This window comes from Nuphar pumila, chromosome 11, assembly GCF_984573655.1.
Source record: "Nuphar pumila chromosome 11, dmNupPumi1.hap1.1, whole genome shotgun sequence".
NCBI classification, from domain to species: Eukaryota; Viridiplantae; Streptophyta; class Magnoliopsida; order Nymphaeales; family Nymphaeaceae; genus Nuphar; species Nuphar pumila.
In genome coordinates this window covers 101,345,604-101,367,623 of record NC_143259.1, presented here as the reverse complement: position 1 = coordinate 101,367,623, position 22,020 = coordinate 101,345,604, and the positions used below count along the sequence as shown (strand labels likewise).

The 22,020-nt window shown below is 37.9% G+C and overlaps 1 protein-coding gene across 2 annotated transcripts in view; it reads left to right on the top strand.

Annotated features, from left to right (window-relative positions):
• LOC149822623 (BTB/POZ domain-containing protein) overlaps nucleotides 1–21,678 on the top strand; it is a 51,319-nt gene extending 29,641 nt beyond the window's left edge. Inside the window, exons 3-11 of one of the 2 annotated variants that reach the window (XM_089981678.1) lie at nucleotides 7,425–7,950; nucleotides 8,080–8,210; nucleotides 8,332–8,774; nucleotides 8,885–10,015; nucleotides 10,190–10,342; nucleotides 20,255–20,783; nucleotides 20,937–21,041; nucleotides 21,316–21,358; nucleotides 21,543–21,678. In XM_089981678.1, the coding sequence (XP_089837804.1) occupies nucleotides 7,425–7,950; nucleotides 8,080–8,210; nucleotides 8,332–8,774; nucleotides 8,885–10,015; nucleotides 10,190–10,342; nucleotides 20,255–20,690 (2,820 nt within the window). In that variant the 3' untranslated portion in view covers nucleotides 20,691–20,783; nucleotides 20,937–21,041; nucleotides 21,316–21,358; nucleotides 21,543–21,678. Of the gene's footprint in view, nucleotides 1–7,424; nucleotides 7,951–8,079; nucleotides 8,211–8,331; nucleotides 8,775–8,884; nucleotides 10,016–10,189; nucleotides 10,343–20,254; nucleotides 20,784–20,936; nucleotides 21,042–21,142; nucleotides 21,258–21,315; nucleotides 21,359–21,542 lie in introns of those variants that run through there. The other variant, XM_089981679.1, reaches the window with a different exon arrangement.
• The last annotated feature ends 342 nt before the right edge of the window (nucleotides 21,679–22,020 follow it).

Genomic DNA, 22,020 nt, shown 5'->3' with positions numbered 1-22,020 from the left:
CATTATAGAAACAACTAGAACTTTGCTGATAGCAAGTCAAGTACCAAAGGAGTTTTGGGCCGAAGCTGCCCTAATTGCCACATATCTCATTAATAGAATGCTATCATCTCCTTTGCAAAATATATCATCAGTTGAAAACCTTTTTAAATTAGCTCCTCATTACTCTAGATTGAGAGTTTTTGGATGCAGATGTTTTGTTTTTACTAACAAAAATGATAAGTTTTTCCCTTAAATTGTTTCCTGTGCCTTTTTAGGTTATGCAGATAATAAAAAAGGCTGTTGATGCTTTGATCCCAAAAGTAAAAATCTATATGTTTCACGAAATGTGTCCTTTTTAGAAAAGGAAAGTTTTTTTAACTTTGGAAAGATTGAGGAAGTAGCTAACTACTCATTCTTATTTGATTTGATTCCAAGTTATGAAAAACATGATCATGAATATGATCTTGATGATAATATTGATATAATAATTGAATGTAACCTTGATAATGATCATGAAGAACATCCTCTTAGGAACCAAAATTATTTGCAATATTCTAGACGTAAGGATCCTAAGGACTTCAATCACCCATGTGCATTAGAGAAATATGATAAAAATTCGAAGTTCTAACGAGATCTTCTAGGATATCTAGACCACTGGGAAAATTTGTATCTTATGATTCTTTTTTCTCAAAATACAAGGCGTTCATTGCATTAATTCAGTCATATATATATAACCTTCAACCTATACTCAAGCCAAAGACCATTCTGAATGGGTAGAAGCCATGAGAATAGAGTTGGAAGCTTTAGCGAAGACTAATACTTGAATCCTTCAAGATGTCCTACAAGGAAAGAAACCCATAGGTTGCAAGTGAGTATATAAGATCAAAACTAAGAGTGATGAAACTCTTGAAAGATATAAAGCCAGATTAGTTGCCAAAGGATATTCTCAGGAATATAACATAGATTATGAAGAAGCCTTTGCACCAGTTGCTAGAATGACTACTGTTAAGACCCTAATAGATTTAGCTTATGTTAGAAAATGACTTATATTTCAAATGGATGTAAAAAATATTTTTCATAATGAAAACTTAGTTAAAGAAGTTTATATGGAGGCACCTCCTGGTATAAATATTCTTTAAAAAAGGCTTTTTATGGTCTTAAACAAGCACCGAAAGCTTGGTATGACAGGTTTAGTCGTGTTATGATTGATATTGAATTCATATTTTGTTTGACTGACATTGCTTGTTTATTATCATCCTACTTTTCTACGTAGACAATATGATCATCACCGGTGGAGACAAATAGGGAGTTGAAAATATCAAAAAGCTTCTTGAAATGACTTATTTAAGCGTTTTAAAATATTTTTTGGGAATTGAAGCTGCTTACTCTTCTAGAGGATATTTATTGTCTTATTCTAAGTTTGCGCTTGATATTATTTTCAGGTCTGGAATCATGGATGATAAGAAAGTTGATATACGTGAGATTACCAACACTAAAATGAGAATTGATGATGGAGAACCACTTGAAGATCCTACTCTTTACAGACAACTCATTGGAGCACTGTACAACAACAAACAAACAAACAAATAACAACTACGCCTTCATCCCAAAACAATTGAGGTCGACGATATGAACCAAAAAAGAAAATCATTCTGGGTCTTTCACATGAATCCTTCTCCTCCAATCATTTTTATCCAATGCCATGTCCTCGGTGAGGTTCAAATCATTCATATCCTTTCCTATCATCTCCATCCATGTCTTCCTAGGCCTACCCTGACTTCTTTTAACTAATATATTTTTCCATTTCTCCATCCTTCTAACTGGAGCATCATTAGGCCTTCGCCGAATATGTCCAAACCATCGTAAACAATTCTCTCTCATCTTATTTTCAATGGGTGCAACGCCTACCTTCTTACATATCTCCTCATTTCGAATCTTATCTTTTATTGTATTTCCACACATCCATCTCAGCATACGTATCTTAGCTACACTCATTTTTTGAATATGATGTCTCTTGGCAGTCCAACATTCCGTACCTAATAGTAAAGCGGGCCTAATAGTCGTCCTATAAAACTTTCCCTTCAACCACAATGACATTCTACGGTCGCACAACACTCCAGTTGCACTTTTTCATTTCATCCATCCAACCTTTATTCTATGATTTACATCTCCATCAATTTCTCCATACTTTTGAATGATAGATACCAAATATTTGAAACAATCATCCACCGGTATTTCTTGCTCACCAAGCTTCACTACACTTCCATCACTACGTTGCTTACTAAACCAACATTCCATATATTCTGTCTTACTCTTACTCAACTTAAAACCTCTTGCTTTCAATGTCTGTCTCCATAATTCTAACTTAGCATTAACCCCAGCTCTAGACTCATCAATCAAAACAATATCATCAACAAACAACATACACCACAACACATTTTCTTGAATTGATCTCGTAAGCTCATCCATCACTATAGCAAATAGGAAAGGGCTTAAAGCAAATCCTTGATGTAACCCAACCGTTATAGGAAAATTGGTTGTCACCCCTCCACAAGTGCGAACATTGGTTACTACTCCTTCGTACATATCTTTAATTATACTAATGTACTTGAGATAAACACCCTTCTTCATCATTGTCCACCAGAGAACGTCCTTAGGTACTCTATCGTAAGCCTTCTCCAAATCAATAAAAACCATATGCAAATCTTTGTTCCTCTCTCTATTTCTCTCAATAAGTTATCTAAGAAGATCTATAGCTTCCATAGTAGATCTTCCAGGCATAAAACCAAATTGATTCTCCGATATCATGACAATCTTCCTCAACCTAGACTCAATCACCCTCTCCCAAAGTGTCATAGTATGACTCATGAGTTTTATACCACGATAGTTTGTGCAATCTTGTATATCACCCTTATTCTTATATAGAGGCACCAAATTACTCTTCCTCCACTCATTAGGCATCTTATTTGTCCGCCAAATCTTATTAAAAAGATTTGTCAACCATTCTAAACCTTTTTCTCCCAAGCATTTTCAAGCCTCGATAAGTATACCATCCGGGCCAACTGCCCTTCTTGATTTCATTTTCTTCAAAGCCTCTGCAACTTCTTTTATTTGAATCTTGCACATGAAGTCACGATTCATCTCATGAAAAGGAATGGAGAAGTCTCCAAGATCCTGAGCATGACTTTCATTAAAAAGCTTATCAAAATACTCTTTCTATCTCTCCTTAATCTCCTCATCTTTGACTAAAACCCTTTGCGTTTCATCTTTGATACATCTAACCATCTCCAGATCCCTCGATTTCCTATCTCTCATCTTTGCAAGCCTATAAATATCCTTCTCGCCCTCTTTGGTATCCAACTTGTCATAAACCTCCTTATATACCTTATCCCTCGTGTTTCAAACTATTTTTTTAGCTTCCTTCTTTGCTATCATATACTTCTCCAAATTATCATTATCACGACTCTTACTTAGATTTCTATAACATTCTCTTTTAACCTTAATTGCTAATTTGACATCCTCGTTCCACCACGACATATTCTTACCTAGCGGCGCACCGCCTTTAGACTCACCCAATACCTCCTTAGCCACCTTTCTCATGCCACCCGCTATCTTATTCCACATAGATTCTGAATCCTCCTCGAGACACCAATCAACTTCCTTAACTACCCGCTCTACAAACATTCCTTGTTTAGCTCCTTTCAGTGCCCACCACTTAATTCTAGGATCTATCCTATGTCTATCCCTTTTGCGACATTGTCTAATTCTAAGATCTAAAATTAAGACTCTATGTTGTGTAGCTACACTTTCTCCCGGTATAACCTTACAATCGATGCAACAACCCCTATCTCTCTTTCTAAGTAGGAAAAAATCTATCTGACTCGTATTAACCCCACTTTTAAATGTTACTAGGTGAGACTCCCTCTTCCTAAACCAAGTGTTTGCTAAGATCATATCATAGGACAAACCAAAATCTAAAATCCTTTCTCCACTTTCGTTTCTTCCATCCCTACTAATGCCTACATGCCCATTAAGGTCACCGCCGATGAAAAGCTTTTCTCCATAAGATATCCCTTGTACTACTCCATCTAAATCTTCCCAAAATTGACGCTTAATGGAATCATCTAAACCTACATGAGGTGCATAAACACTAATAATATTAATAATATCCGTACCTAATACTAATTTAATAAGTAAAATCCTATCACCCTTCCTACGGACCTCAACTACATTATCTATAAACTCACGACTCATAACAATTCCTACTCCATTCCTATTCCTATTTATTCCTGTATACCAAATCTTATATCCCCAAGGTTCTATCACTTTTGCTTTCTCACCTACCCATTTGGTCTCTTGTAGACATAGAATATCAATCTTTCTCCTACACATAACATCTACTAGCTCTACCAACTTATCACTTAAAGACCCTATGTTCCAAGTGGCTAACCTAATTTTATGGTCTTGGACTAACTTCTTTACCCCCACCCGTCCAACAAAGTGAGGGAACCCTTGCCTATTTGACACCACACCCGGGTGCCGTTGTGACGCGTCGCTTCCGGGCGACGACCTAGCAACCCTTGCCCATTTATCACTGCCTCCGGGCCTGTAGGGAATGCCCCAACGAAATTCTCATATTGGTTCATATTCATAGGGTATGACTAAGTTTTTTATGCTGGCTGTCACTGGCCTACCGTCATTGGACTTGTTTTTTAATTACTAGGCCCGGTATAGCTCACGCTGTACGAACTAGTCAATTTAAACACGCTCTCACTTTTGTTCACATGGGAGCACTTCTGCGTAGTATTAGATACATTAAAACTTCACTTTCTCGCAGACTTTTTTTGTCTACTTTATCTTTATTAGATACATTAAACCGCTAGTTTTTGTGTGTTTTTAGGTGAATCCTTGATTTCTTGGCAGTGCAAGAAGCAACAAAAGGTTTCACTTTTTCAATAAAAGCTGAGTATCGAGCCATGACAACCACAACGATGAAGTTGGTCTGGCTCAGAAGATTGTTGACTGACATGAGAGTTCAAGTAACTGGTGCCTCGCACATGTGCTGTAACAACAAGAGTGCAATCTACTTTGCCAACAATCATTCCTTTCATGAACGAACTAATCATATTGAAATTAACTGCCATTATGTTTGAAAGGAGTATTTTCATGGTACTATAGATCTGCCTTATTGACATCAGAATATCAACTAGCAGATTTCTTTACCAAACCTCTCGCTCCTCCTAGATATCAATTTCTTTTAGACAAACTTCCAGTTATTATACTGTAAGTTTGAGGTGGAGTGTTAAAATTGTACATATATGTATATATATATATTATATATTACATATTACATATATATCTTTTTATTTTTTATTTTTTATTTATTCCTTTTGTATTTTACTCTAGTTCAAAATGAACTAGAGCTCTAACTAGTCAACAAGATGTTGACTAGTTGTAGAGCCATTGGATCTAGTCCGACGACTATTTGTAGCCGTTGGACTAGCTCCAACGACTCTATTGAGTCCTCTCTTCATATAATAAGGGGTTGAACCCCCTCTTGTAAGCAATGCTTCTTGCATGGTAATGAATAAAATAATATTTATATTTTAGCCCTCTTGTAAATACCCCTTGTGTGGGTTTGGTATTGAGTGTGTCCTTTTGTGGACACTTGTTGTGCATGTTCTTTTGAATCTTTGGTGAGCATATTGAGTGTCACTGGAAGATTTTTGTTTATTTACAAGGATAAAGAAAAAAAGAAGGTAAAAAGGAAGAAAAAGAAGAAGCAGAGGAAAAAAAAGAGAACGGGGGAGTGGGAAGTGGAAGATGAGGAAAAACAATGAGGAAAAAAAAGAAAGAAGATGAAAGAAAGAAAGAAGAAGAACAATAAAAGAAAAAAAAAAGAAAAAAAAGAAAAAAAAGAAAGGGGAAGATGGGACAGGAGGAAGATGAAGAAAAGAAAGAAAGAAGTAGAAAGAAAAAGATGAAGAAAAGGAAAATAAAAGTGGAATAATAATAATAAGAAAAAAGAACCTACCTCAGTTTTCTCCTTTTCCTTCGTATTCCTCGCCTTCACCAGAGAGAGAGAGAGAGAGAGAGAGAGAGAGAGAGAGAGAGAGAGAGAGAGAGAGAAAGAGAGAGAGAGAGAGAGAGAGAGAGAGAGAGAGAGAGAGAGAGAGAGAGAGAGAGAGGTGGGTGGGTGGGTGGTGGGTGGGATGGGCTTACACCCTTCCCCTTTATATTAATATTTGCCCTAAAGGGCATTCTGGTTTAAGTTGACCAGGTTTGGGGTGGACCCCTAGGCCACCTAGTTGGTGCATACACTGCTTTTGACAGCTAAGGTGATGGGCACATGCTCATCCATATGGGTGATAATCAATATAACACAACTTGATGCTTTTCACAAGCATATAGTGTTTAGCTGCTTGGAATTTCTCTTCACAACAAGGGGCGAACAAGCTAGTTAATTTATCTATTTTGTTTGCATTATAGCCGTGTCTAGAAGTAAGAAAAATACCCATGTGAAAGGAGAATTTTCATATGAAAAGTTTTGATATGAGACACCTTACATAGTTTTATTTTGTTGGTGTGACGTGAAAATTTGAGAGAGAGCAGCTTGTCATATAAAAAATTTCTCCATCTCCAGAGATGGAGAATTTTCTCACAAGAAATTTTCTCATTTGGAACAATTGGAGAAACTCTTGAAGTTTTTCTTTTGCACTCACATTTTCCATATCTTTTTTCCACTTCCGAATGGCCCCTAAATATGGTTCCTCACCTACTAGAAGCTTTTGAATCTCGGAAGTTGTCTGTTTAGGTGACTAGGTTGTATATAACATTACGCTCTTGTTCTGCAACTTTGTCAAGGAAACATGTCGGTTTTGTACCGGGATAGCATGATTAAATAATGTTGCTAGCATGGACCTGTGAATGTGAAGAGCTCCTTATTGGTGCAACTTGTGCAGACAAAAAAGACACTTTATCTTTAAGTTCAGTACTTTTCCTTTGTATACAATTCTGTATATTTTCTCATTATATTATAGCCAGAAGTGTTTCTTTTGAACAGTAGTTTTTAGTTGTTTGCCATGCTTGAATTCCTTGGGGATATATTTTTATTGAGGTCAATACCAGCAATGATCACTGTGAGTTGCTCAAATGTAGAATATTAGATATATGCACTATTTCACTTTAGCTGCCTACTTTTTGAGGTCAAATGTCAGATATTAAATTTCTAGCATCTGTAGGTATTAGCATGCTATTATTATCAATCTACAGTTTCTAGGAGCTTGTAATTGTCAAAATAAGTTGATAAATATTTTCACCCATTTCAGATGGTTGCCTGATGTTCGCTTTAAAGACCAAGTATTTTATGAATATGAAGTTATAGTTACACATCTACTCTGTTGGTTCTTGAGCTTCTAATGTTGATGAAGTCATTGATGCTGCAGGATTCCATTAATGATATGATGATTGCTTTAGAAGGGATTCTTCAATCAGGAAATCAAGCAATACTGAACTTAGCAGCAGAAGAGTCAGTAAAATTTGTTGACCTTCTGGGAGATTCCATACTGAAATATGGTGGCTCTGTTCTGATCCATCCATTGTCATGTTTGATATCTTCTGAAGGCTCATCAATTCTTGTTTCATGTGCAATAGCTTTGAATAGTATCCTTAAGAAGTTGAAGCCTTGGAAAGTTGATGATCATAAGGATGCTTGGGAAACACTGGAGAATTCTAACGTAATTGACAGTATTTTACATGCTTTACTGGAGCATATAACTGGTATCCAAAAACCAATTGAGTACTTCACTGAGATGGCCTCTCTTTTATGCACGATACTCTGGTGGTGGCCTGTCTCAAGGTATGCTGCTTGGACCTGGAGTTGTCACAATTTGACGCCTAGGCTAGATGCTCTCTGCAAAAACCCTGATTCATCGATATCAGCTGTTATGCTACAATTGTACTCTTCTTTAGGTACCATTTGTTCTTGTTGCTGCAAGTTTTTTCAGTACTTCTAGAGTTTCCTTCGAGTTATTACTGTGGTTTTCTTTGTTTTATCATTTCTAGTGGGTTAAGAACAAGCTACTTGGCTGAGAACTGCAGCCTTATGCGGTGACTTGGCAATGAAACTTATTGAAAGCAGAGAATTGGTTGCGGTCCTAGTATCTTGCATGGAAAAATCACGTCCTTCCCCTGTGAGAATTGAGGCATTTAGACTCTTTCAGATTCTCACGGTATGTAGTACATGATATTTCTTATATGAATAATTATCCAGTTCTCTAGTGTAATTTTTGTCTTGCTTCAAGTTGGTGTTAAACCTGCCTATTGTAACATGATCTTTACCCTTCTGTTCAGAAGTCTGAAATGGGATCTAGTTTGATCATACGGCAACATTGCACACCTATAGTCAGGAGTATAACAAGTGCAATGGTGGAATGGAAGTCTCTTTCTTCTGAAAGGATACCTACTGATCATTTTCCATTGGTACTGGAAGCATGTCGTGCAGCATTAGTTGTCCGTTGGCGTGGGGATCATCACACCCAATTTTGGAAGCATAGAATTGATGAAATACTATTTAATCTTCTTATAAATAAATATTCCATTATGGACAAGTCTCTGGAAGCTTCCCTTCGTTCAAATGTGCCAACATGCAGGAGCATGGGTGTTAATTGTTATCCAACACTCAGGCCTTTTCTCTGGGATATTCTTGGGTGGCTTGCAATACTTTGCAATGAAAATTTCAGCCTGAACTCTGGTGGAGGTTTCAACTTTCTGAATGCTCTTATTTCGTATGCCTGGTAATGCTATGCTGCAATTGTTTGATACCTAACCTAATCTTCAATCTTCTCTTTTTCTCCTTTTCATTTCCCTTTTTTGTTTTGCTTACTAAATTTTTTCATGTCGATAGCTCAATGGCAGTGGATATCTCTCACAAATGGGGTTGTATCACACATGATTGTCATCTCCATGAATCTGACGTAGAACCTTCAGCCAGGACATTGCTGTTATTGATCTTTTCTCCCTGCAAATATATTTCCTCACAGGCCAGACACTATTTACTAGAACAATTGAAGCCTCATGGTTGTCAGCATGTGCAACTCCTTGTTCATTCCTTAGAGTTGATCATGTATAGTAGTGTGAATGGTGCTTCTGACCAACTCCGTGCTGTAGTTACCTTAATGAGTTTAGCTAGCTACTCGAGTTTGTCTGAATATAGGGATTGCATGGTTCAATGTAATGGCCCACAGATATTATTTTCCATCATTGATAAGCATTTAAGTGCAGGCTTGCAGATCTCAAGGTTGAATGTTGCTTTTCATGTACTTAATAAATATGATTCAATAACATGCTGTTGGGATCATACAGAAGATTGGGAAGGGATGGACATAGTGTTATTTTTTGCTATGTGGGCATTTGCAGAACTAATACGGAACTCTAGCTACATACATGAACTCAATCAAAGATATGAAGCCCAAGGCTTTCCAGATACATTCTTGGAAATCCTAAATGGCAGGGGATTTGGTTCAGGGGTCAAATGGTTTGCTGCTTACATTCTCAGCTACTTTGGTATATATGGCTTTCCAAGCAATCTTGGGAGTAGGGTTGGCAAACTACTTAATGAGGACAAGTTTGCAGACATGAGACTTGTGCTTTCAGATGGGGAATACCTGCAGGCACATAGGATCATTCTTGCAGCCAGATGCCCGTTGCTGTTAATTCCTAGAATTCCTGATGACAATAAATTATGTGATGATTCTGCTGGAGATAAAGATCTTGAAAAATTGTGCAGAAAGTTCACTGAAGTAGTTAAATTGTCTTCGAGAGTTCAAACTTGCTGTATGAAGAAAGTGCTGGAGTTTGTTTATTCAGGTTTTGTGCAAGTATCGGATGATCATGTGAAGCATTTGAAAGTGCTTGCGAATCATTCTAATTTGCAGATGCTAATGTTCTTGCTTTCTGGTAAAAGGCCAAATTGGGGTAGTGCTGTTGCTACCTGTGATTTCAGTTCTGCTCTGGAATCTGCTGGCCATCCTTTCTTGTAATTATCCATGCTTTCTCATCTTTCTATGTTGCATATGCTATAGCTGTGGTGTTTTCATATTTGTGGCCGATTGTGTTTCTTAAGTGCCACATAAAATTCATGTTTTTATGTCATTTTCTGCCTTTGAATTACTGCTACGACCTTTCTAATAATCTTTGCTGGCTATTTCAGTGACATTATATTGGTGCCAAAACAGAGTGTAGGAGGAACAAGTAACTGCACTGTGTGCCCAGATCTGATGCTGCATGTGCATGCACACAGAACAATTTTGTTGTCAAGCTGTGATTATCTGAGGGCATTGTTTCAATCAGGAATGCGGGACAGGTATGCCACTTATGACTTTGTATGACTTTTCGATTGATTTTAGATTGGTGGATGAGTTGGACTATGGCTTGTATCTCATCCAACTTTCTTTTGCACGAGTTTGGAAGGGCTTCGAGCTCATCAAAAATTTTGCAGGCATTGTTACTATTGTGTTATCGCATGACTATTCTAGTTAATATTATGCATGCTGAGGATACATGAAAGTCATGTTGAAGAATGTAATACTTGTATTACTAGGATTTGTGCTGCCCTCTATCTTTTGTAAATATGTTTATTGTGGAGGGGTATTCTTGTAATTTAGTTATAGGACTGTAGTCAACTATTTTTGTCTTATAGTGTAACCAAATGGAGACGTCCCTATATGTTGTAACTCTCATTCTTTAGTGTTAATGAAGTTCTATGTCACATGGGTGCGGGTGCGGGTGTGCGGCAGGGGCAAAAATGTAAAAAAATTTATATATATATATATATATATAATTTTGAAGTTTTAACAGTTTAACATTGTCATAATATGATTCATCATGCATGCAGTATATCAACCTAAATATCAAATTATCAATCAAATAAGTAAAGCAAGACCTAAATATCAATCAAATAAGTAAAGTATAAAAGAACTAAATTACATACCAAAGTATATCCTGATGAAGTAATGAATGTTAATAATCTTCTTCTTCATCATCAAATGCATCATTAGAAGGAATACTGGGCTCAGCTAAATCCATGTTTATTATGTTGAAATCATGTTCTCCCTCGAAGTCACACTCTTCTGGGTTTACATTCCAAAATTTGGATGTTCCTTGTCTGCGTTATAAACCTAATTTGAAAATGATAAATACAATACAAGTATATTTAAATGAAAACTAAGAAATAATCAAATAACTAAGAGAGCAAATTAGTACCTGTATTCATCATTGCTTCCCGAAAGTAATCGAAGATTTGAATGAACATATACTAAATCCTCTGCACGCTTGCTGGTGAGTTTGTTTCTCTTCATGTTGTGGATTTGAGAATATGTGCTCCAATTTCTTTCACAACAAGATGAACTAGCAGGCTGCGATAACAATCTTAATGCAAGACGTTGGAGAAGAGGTGTTTCTGATCCAAATGTTGACCACCATGTGATAAGATCTATATTATCTTCTTCTCTCGCGAATAATGCTGGTCCATATAATCTCGAAGATGAAAATTTTCCAAACTCTTGTGTGACTTGATGTAGAAGATATGCTTCTCGAAAAAGTCTTGTCATACACACATTTCTATGTCTTGATAGCTCTGAGTCTAAATTTGGAGGGACACGACCAATACCACCAGCCCGCCACTTATTTGCATAATATTTTGGATTAAGAGAATGCGCCATGCAATGGAAAGGAGTGTTGCTCTTATCCCATCTTCTGACTAAAATTGAATGAATATGATTAAAAAAATCTGAATCATCCAATGCAAGATTTTTTTCTTCATGCTTGAAAACTATAGCTTGTATTTTTTCAATCATATTATCCCACATTTCATAAACTCTGTGAAACATGAGCTCATCCTTATCAATTTCTCTTAACATTTCTCAAATAGGTTGCGTAAATTGAAGGAAGTATACCACTTTGTCCCAAAACTCATCATCAAGAATGAATTTTTTAATTTCTTGAGCCTTGATATCATCATCAGCACGATAGAATGTCCAATTTTCATCAGTCACCATATTAATCAAAACATTCTTCACTCTTTTAATCCTCTTCATCATCACAATGATGGATGCAAAACATGTTTCAACGACCTTCAACAATTTCAAATCAGAATGCCTATTAAATATAGCATTAGCACGATGATGGTTAACAATAAAATTCCTAATGCTTTTGACATTTCTTTCTAAATCTTCAATCCATGAACATAAATCATATGCTTGTGAATTTTCTTCTTCTTTGGGGTTGCAGATGCTCTTTAGGGCTAGATTTAAGCTGCGTGCTACACAGGGAGTCCAAAAAATATGAGGGTACTCACTCTCTAAACTCAACGCTTGCACTTTTACAAACTGGAGCGTTGTCTGTAATGATTTGTACCACTTTCTGATCACCCACTTCTTTTATCACTTCTATAAACAATCCCCTCAAATACTCTGCATTTTTATATTCCCCAGATGCATCAACTGCTTTCAAGAATATTGGGCTACTAAGCGAACAAACAATGAAATTGATTAATGGACGCCTTTGAATATCTGTCCATCCATCCATCAGACACAATAGAAACTCCATTTTGCTCCCATGAATATTTTTTAATCTCTAGCAACATCTCCAGATTTGCCCTATCTTCTGTAATAAGTGTGGTTCGTATTTTTTCTGAACTTGGAGGCACATAACCACTCAAATTACAATTTGCCAAGGATGTTACTAAATCCTTCCAATAAGGATTTCTAGCCGCATTAAATGGGAGTGAACCAGAATAAAAATACCTCTCAACTTTTCTATCCAATTCTTCTCTTTCATATGTATTGAATGCTGCTTGTATCGTTCCTCTACCTCCTACATTGACTTTTTTTTTTCAGCATCTTCTTGGTGGCTTGCAAATGGCACACTGACTGCAGAAGAATCGGCCATTGCCTTTCTCTTCTCATATTCTTCTTGTATTTTCTTGTATTGTCTTCGCATTGCCTCATCAACTTTTCTGCAAGCTGAAATGCCATGTCCTGGTATCACAAATGAGCCTTCACTCTTGTGTAAGACCCAACAAAATCTCTTTCGCAGAGCTTGCATCGAAATCTCTTGTTTCCACCACTTCCTTCTCCAGTTTTTGCAAGTTTATCTACATGTACCCATAGTGGCCCCACATCATCAATCCCACTGCAACTATCAGCAAAACTAGCAGCAGAACTCACATGTTGGGATGAGGATGACGCAAGTCCTTTCCCTTTATCCGTCATTTTTATCCTGAAAACACACAAAAAAATACATTAAAATTTTCAAATCAATTATACTTGACCCTCTCCCCCTGTCGAAAACACAGGGAGAAGGGGGGGCTCAACCCCTCCCCTGCCAACCCAACAAGAGAGAGAGAGAGCGAGGGGGGCTCGGCCCCTCCCCTGCCGAAAACAGAGGGAGCAGGGGGGGGGGGGGCTCGACCCCTCCCCTGAAATCAAAGGGAGTAGGGTGGGGGCTCAACCCCTCCCCTACTAAAAATAGGGAGGGGCTCAGCCCCTTCCCTACCGAAAACAGAAGGAGCAGGGGGTGCTCAGCCCCTCCCCTGTCGACCCAACAAGAGAGCGAGAGGGGGGGGGGGGGGGCTCGGCCCCTCCCTTGCCAAAAATAGGGAGGGGCTCAGCCCCTTCCCTACCAAAAACAGAAGGAGCACGGGGTGCTCAGTCCCTCCCCTGTCGACCCAACAAGAGAGCGAGAGGGGGGGGGGGGGGGGGCTCGGCCCCTCCCCTGCCAAAAACAAAGGGAGCAGGGGGGGCTCAACCCCTCCCCTGCCGACCCAAAAAGAGAGCCCGAGGGGGGAGGGGCTCGACCCCTCCCCCGTCGACCCAAAAAGAGAGCCGAAGGGAGGAGGGGCTCAGCCCCTCCCCTGTCGACCCAAAAAAAAAGCCAGAGGGGGGGGGGGGGGGGGGGCTCGGCCCCTCCCCTGTCGACCCAAAAAGAGAGCCAGAGGGGGGAGGGGCTCGGCCCCTCCCCTGTCGACCCAAAAAAAGAGCCAGAGGGAGGGGCTCGGCCCCTCCTGTGCCGAAAAACGAGGGAGCAGCGGGGGCTCAACCCCTCCCCTGCCGACCCAACACGAGATCGAGAGAGAGGGGGGGGGGGGGGGGGGCTTGGCCCCTTCCCTGTCGACCAAACAAGAGAGCGAGAAGGGAAGGGGGTGCTCGGCCCCTCTCCTGCCGACCCAAGAAGAGAGTGAGAGAGGGTACATACCTGCGAAAGGAGAGGAGGAGCCTAGGAGGCGGAGCTGGGGCGGCGATGGGAGAGAGCTCGAGCTCAGGGGGAGAGGAGAGGAGAGGAGAGATTAGGGCAAAATATTTTTTTTGCCCTAATCCTCCTTTTCATCGGGGATTTTTTTTTTCAACGCCCAAACAGTGGACAAAAATGACCCTGGGTGCGTTGACCGCACCCGGTGCCGCACCCGCGTCGCGTCGCGTCAATGCGGGTGCGGCACCTGTTTTGCCGAGTCCCTGTGACATAGATGAAGTTTCTTCTTGCTTTTGCCTCTTTCATCTTCTCGTGTGTATCTCTTCTTCATGCTCTAATGTGGTTTGTGGAAGGTGATTTTAGAAAGAAGAGATGCCATTCTGGGTTGCTGAAATTCTGCCTCGGGAATCATGTTGATGACATCAACATTGAGTGTACGCCTGACCTAGTTTCGATTGATTGAGGTAGGATTCTATTTTATTTTGATTTTAGGTGCTCATAGAATTAAAAATCTGGATGATCAGTGGAGATTCAGATTTATTGTTATTTTCTTAAGAATTAAGATGTTTTGGAAATAGCATCTTCTAAGGAGCAGATTTGGGATTGCTGCTCATCCTGTCCTAATCGATAGTTTTGAGGGTCTACTTGTGGCGGTAACTAGGTTCTTGTATGCTGAGTTATGGATCAAGTATCAGCTGAACATGGGATGAATATAGTGGGATCAAAATGAGTATATAAACTCAAATTCAAACCAGATGGCAACATACAACGATTTAAAGCAAGTCTGTTTGCGAAAGGCTTCATGTAGTAATATGGGCTGGACTATGATGAAACTTTCAGTCCGATGGTCAAAATGGGAAGCATCAGAGTAGTGTTATCTCTTGCCTTGCAACATGGATGGGTTTTAAATCAATTAGATGTTAAAAATATGTTCTTTTATGGAGATTTGAAAGAAGCGATATATATAGAGCAATCTCAAGGGTATTGTGAGTCAGATAGCCAGGAATATGTTTGCAGATTTCAAAGGTCGATATATGGCAATCTTGTATGTATCGCACCGTATCGTTTACTATAAGTGTGGATTCAAACGATCAACCTTGGATCATTCTCTCCTCTTATTCAGAGAAGAATATATCACCATTATCCTCATATATGTAGATGACATTATTATAACTTAGAGTTCAGAAATTCATATTACTCAAGTTAAAGATCTCTTGGGGAGGAAATTTCAGTTGAAAGACTTGGGAGCATTGAAGTACTTAGTAGTTGAGGTAGACAAAAAAGCTGATTCAATTACTCTTATATAACACAAATATATTCTTGATGTTCTTGAGAGACTGCAAACCTCTTGGTACTCCTAGCATTTTGAATCATAAACTAAGAAAGGATGAAGGTGGACTCCATACACAGATCCCACACAATACAAGAGCGTTGTAGGTATGTTACAATGCCTAATGTTTACTCGACCTGATATTACATGTGTTGTATGCCAGGTATCTCAATTCATGCATGATCCTCAAGTAGGACACATGAAGGCCGTGAAGAGAATATTGAGATACTTGAAAGTGACCATTGGACATGGATTGGTATATAAGAAAGACATTGCTAATAAAAGTGATGGGGTTCAAATTGCGTCTTGCTCAAATGCGGATTGCTTTGGAGATCTGGATAAATGAAAGTTTGTTTCAAACTATTGTGTTTTTCTCGGGCAAAATTTAATTTCATGTAGCAGCGAAAAGCAAAGAGCTGTAACGCGGTCTAGTATAGAAGCAGAATATCAGTCCATGACAACAACCACAATAGAGGTCATACGGATACATCTATTGAGTTAGCTTTGGGAAGTGAGTCCCATATCAATTCTCTATTGTGACAACCAGAGTGCAATCAAAATTGCACAAAATCCTATTCAACATGGTAGGGTAAAACACATTGAGATTGATGAGCATTTCATTAGACAAAGGATGGAGGACCTTGAGTTAGAAGCTATGTGCATTAGTGCCAATGATCAAGTAGCAAACCTTTTTATAGGACTCACTAAAGAGAGATTTTGGTTTCTGAAGAGCAAGTTGAATATGGTTCAAAACCATGTTCAACTTGAGGGAGGGTGTTAAGACGTGTGGAATAGATCGGATCATTAGGATCCGAGATCCACACGTTTGGTGTTATGTTTTAAGTTGTAAAATTCCTTGACAAATTTACCCTTTATTGTAATATTGTTGTAACCCCTAATGAGGGGCATATATGTCCAATGTAAAATTATAAGAAGTTATAAAACAAAAGGGCACAACTTTCAATGTGTACAACCTCTATTCCTTGAAGAAAAGTTTCTCTCTTCTCTCAAGTCTTCTTTCTTTCTTCGATGATTGAATTGGGGTTGGAAACCCATTGATACCCTAATTTTTACACATCCTTCTATATCCAAAATGGAATACATTCCAATTTGTGGAAAATTTTGTAATTTAAAGGAATTCTCTTGTAATGAATACATTCATGAAAAAAATGAAAGCTTTACATTTTGATGATAGACCATTCTTTCCTTTAAAACACTTTCAATTGGTTCACTCAGATGTGTGAGGTCTATCTCCCGTTGTCTCTAAAGGAGGATTTTTATATTATGTTATTTATGTAGATGATTTCACTAGATTTACATGGATTTATTTTTTTAAGCATAACTTTCAAGTCATTTTATTCTCTTGTTGGAACTAAGTTTGATTATAAAGTTGTGACTTTTAGAACCTATTCAGGAGGATAATACATTTCTAATGAATTTGAGTCATTTTTTAAAATAAATGCAATAACTCATAAAAAATCTTGCCCTTACAATCCTCAATAGAATGGTCTAGCCAAAAGAAAACACATACATATAATTGAGACTACTAGAACTTTTCTCATCTCTAGTTCTTCGCCAAAACTTTTTTGGGTTGAGATTGCTTTAACTGTTGTTCATCTCATTAATAAATTACCCTTAAAATCTCTGAAAAATATTTCTGTTGTTGAAAAACTATTTAAAACTCCTCTTAAATATGCCAAATTGAGAGCCTTTGGATGCAAATGTTTTGTTCTTGTCAACAAAGGTAACAAACTTTTTCCTAAAGCTACTAAATGTGTTTTTCTTGGATATGCTAAAAAAAATGCATGTTATGATCCTGTTTTAGACAATTTATGTTTCTAGAAATGCCAATTTTGTTGAAAAAGAAATTATATTTTGTAAAAGAAGAAGTTAAACTTTTTTATTTGATCTTGTTCTTGATGTAAGGAATGATTGTGGGATTTTTCAATATGAGATGCTTATTCATGAAGATGGTGTTTGCAATAATGATAATTTGGATGCCTATGGGAGAAGCGAAGAACCATTCTTCAATACTCTAAAAGAATCAAACAAAACCCACCTAGTGCGTTAGAAAAGTATCAACACAATGAAATTGTAGATCTTGAACCTATCCAATCTCTAGAGGACTCTGATCATAGTAGTCAAACTAATAGGACTAGTAGTTAAGAAGTAAAAAGATCTAATAGAGTATCTAGACTGCGAGATAGATTCATATCCTATGAATTCATCTCTCTAAAGTATAGATCTTGTCTCTTGTCCATACATTCCTATTATGAACTTTTTACTTATAAGAAACTAAATCTTACCCTGAATGGTTAGATGCCATGCGAAAAGAACTAGACGCCCTTCATAAAACCAAAACATGGGAAATCTAAACTCTTCCACAAGGAAAAAGGCCATATGTTGTACATGGATCTATAAAGTTAACACTAAATGTGATGGCTTTTAGGAAAGATACAAAGCCATATTGGTTGCTAAGGGTTATTCATAGGAACATGAGATGGATTATGATGAAACCTTTGACTCGATTGCTAGAATGACCTTAGTTACAACACTTATAGCAGTTGCCTCTATTAAAAATTGTAAAGTCTACCAGATGAATGTAAAAAATGCCTTCGTTAATGGGGATTTAATTGAAGAAGTCTATATGGAATCCCCACCTGAACTAGATGTTTTTGTAGGAAAGCTTTGCACTTGCAGAAAGCCTTGTATGGGCTCAAGCAAGCCCTCAAGGCATGATATGATAGATTTATTACTGGAATCTTTGATCTTGGATTTACATCTTATTATACTGACATTGCTTTATTCGTTAGAAATTCCCCTATAAGAAAAGTTGTTTTCCTATTATATGTTGTTGACGTGATAATTACAGGGGAAGACAAAGTGAGGATTGAAGAAATTTAAAATATTTTTAAAAACAATTTTGAGATGACTGGCTTGGGACAATTACGGTACTTCCCTGACATAGAAGATGCTTATTCTCCACGACGGTACTTGTCCTAAATTAAATTTGCTGCAGGTATGATTGAGAGATCCGACATTACTAATGATAAGAAAGTAGATACTCCAGAAGTAATCAATGCCAAACTGAAAATAAATGATATTCTTTTGGACGATCCCACACCTTATAGTCAGCTTATCGGTGCTTTGACATATGTCACCATTACTAGACCAAATATATTTCCTGTTGTACATGTGAGCCAGTTCCAGCATGCTCCTACAACAGTTCACATGAGTGCTGTCATGTGGATGGTTCGATATATCAAATGTTCATCTGTTAAAGGATTATTCTTGTCTTCAACCTCCTTTCTGAATTTAATTGCTTACACTGACTCTATGCAAGTGGGTATATAAGATTAAGACATGGGATAATGGATCAATAGAAGGATATAAAGCTCGATTGTTGGCAAAGGGGTATAGCTTGCAATATGAAATGTTTGCTCTAATTACTTACATGACAACTATCAGAACATTGTTAGCAGTGGCTGCTGTTAGAAGATGAGATTTATGGTCGATGGATGTCAAAAAATACTTTCCTAAATTGAGATTTAAGAAGCATACATAGAATTGCTTTAGGGAATTGTTTATAAAGAAGTCAGAGCATGTAAGCTAAAGACAACTCTGTGGTTTGAGACAAGCTCCAAGAATTTTGTTTGATAAGTACAGTTTTGCTATTATGAGATTGGGTTTCAAACGGGATTTCCATGATCCTGCCCTATTTTTTGCCTCTTCCACTCAAGGGCAATGTATACTCCTGCTATACGTTGATGATATGATAATTTTTGGGGATGACGAGGTTATGATTGATAATGTAAAGGTTATATTGGTAGAAAACTTTGAAATGAAGGAATTGGTCATGCTGAAGTACTTTTTGGGACTTGAAGTTGCATACTCAAAAAGGTGTTATTTGTTGACTCAACATAAATATTCAACAAATTTGATCAACAAAGTAAGGCTAACTGAGGATTAGAAGCAGGTAGATATTTCTATGGAAGTCAACTGCAAATTGAAGGTTGAGATGGTTATTAGAGGATATGGGTGTTAATATTAATGATTCTACTCTTTTGTAATATGAAAATCAGAATGCTATTCACATGGCTAAGAATCTAGAGTTTCATGAGACGAGAATTAAACATATTGAGATAGATTGTCACTCCACTCATAGAGCTTACTTGGAAGGAACCATTTAATTGTCATATACTGGGACATATACTGGGACTACACATTAGATAGCAGATTATTTCACCCGAAGTTGTCTTTGAAGACATTCCAACCATTTCTCGTCAAGCTTGGAATGATTGTGTTTTCATTATCCCAAGTTTGAGGGGGAGTGTTGAAGAATGTAATACTTGCATTTATAAGATTTGTGCTTACCTCTATCTTTGTAAATATGTTTATTGTAGAGGGGTGTTCTTGTAATTCAGTTATAGGGCTGTAGTTAACAATTTTTGTCTTCTAGCGTGACCAAAAGGGGACGCCCCTATATGTTGTAATTCTCTCATTCTTTAGTGTTAATGAAGTTTCTTATTGCTTTTGCCTCTTTCATCTTCCCTTGTGTATCTTTTCTTCATGCTCTAATGACCACTTATTTGGGCTTTTGATATAAGTACGAGTCTTATGCTTTCATTCCTAAACCTAGATTCAAACTGCTTGTAACTTTCTCAGCTGACACCTTTTAGTTCTCTGTTTTTCTTGCAGTTCTTCAGCAAGCATAACAATCCCTATCTGTTGGGAAGCATTGGTCAAATTGGTTAGGTGGTTTTATTCAAGGGAGCTGCCAGTCCCATACTTTGGCTGTTTATGGAAGAACATGAATGTGGACCACAAGTTGCAAGAGTTGCAGATCTATATAGAGCTGTCTTGGCTTGCTGAACTCTGGTTCTTGGAAGATGTCCTAGAGTGCAGCTTGCATGTCATCAAGTCTTGTCTAAAATCCTGCCCCCACCTAGGTGTAAAGGTCATCCAGATGGCCTCAGAGCTGTCACTGTGGAACATAGTTGAACTTGCTGCTGATCATATAGCTCCTTTGTATCCAAAGATGCGCAATCAAGGAGAGCTTGATGTCCTGAATGAACCATTACTTAATGTGATCCAGTCTGCTTACGTTCGTTTGTCACTTAACCATGTTTCTTAGTTTCACTATTGAATAGACAACTAGCTATTTCAGTTTGCAACTGCTTCCACTTGGTGACAGTTATTGCTTACTGAGTTACAGGCATCTTTCTAGGTAACCTCTCTCTCTCTCTCTCTTGGTGGCAAAGCTCTGGCATTTGCATATCACTGAAGGCAACAAAATGAAAATGCCCTTGGGTGACGTCCTTACTCTTATTGGGCTTAGTAGCCTTGGATTTGGTACATAGTTATCCCTTTTATTTTTCAGTTGATCTGGAAGGCTTGTCTTAGGTTATCAGAATACATTAATTGTCCAAGTTGGTTAAATCAACAGCTGGGGTTCTGCTCAAGTTACTGAGAATATTATAATCCTGTAATTGTCCTCTTAACTCCACCTAAGTTGGTTTATCATCTTCTGGTTGAATTGCATCTTGTTTCAACTACACTAACCTGAAAGCTTGTTCCTTCAATTAGGGATGCAAATGGTTTGGATTGTGGATCAGAAAATACATTGGGGAGTCCGATCAAATTGGATCCAGGACAGCTAAAATTTGCAAACCCCTTCCTGAATCCGACCCACTTGCAACCCTACTTTCAATCATCTGTTACTACTAAATCTAAATGGTGAATGATTTTCTACTTTGCAGGTAAGAACATTAGTTCTCAATCTTGCTCCACTCTTGAAGATGCGTAAGTGATACCTGAACCATTCCTCAGGTTTTTGTTGAGCTTTATGCAAAGTCTAAGCAATCTTAGTGTGGCTGTGTGCATGTCTTTAACAAGCATTTTCTTGCTTCCTCATTGCAATCCCGCAATATTGCTACCCAAAGCCTACATTCACATGCACTTAATTCCTGGTCTTTCTATTTTGCAGACAGTTCCAAAATATGCTGTTGTTGAAAGACCATCTGCAAATAAGAAAGCCTTGAAAATTGATAGGTCGATTCTGCTTTACACCTTAGAAGACAACACAAGGGTGGCGTTTTTTCTCTACAGCTCAATTGACACAATGTTTTATCAATAAGTGTAAATTTTGTATCTTTCACCATGTAAATATTTCTGTTGTTGAATTCTATTTTTAGCTGAGATCTTGCTGGTACCGATATAAATTTCTGTATCAAACACTTTATATCATTTTGAAATGATGAATGTGTAGTTTTGCTTGTACCTCGACTCTTCAAAGTGATTTATCCTGCAAATTCCAATAGCCATAAACTGGCATGGGTGACTAGGTAACAAATGCTTGAGATTTAGGTGCATGCGTGCTGCATAATTATTTTGTTTTGTTTCTTGTGCTGGGATTGTTGAAATTAGCGCATTTGTTTCTTGACGCATGTGAAAGCTAGTGCAAA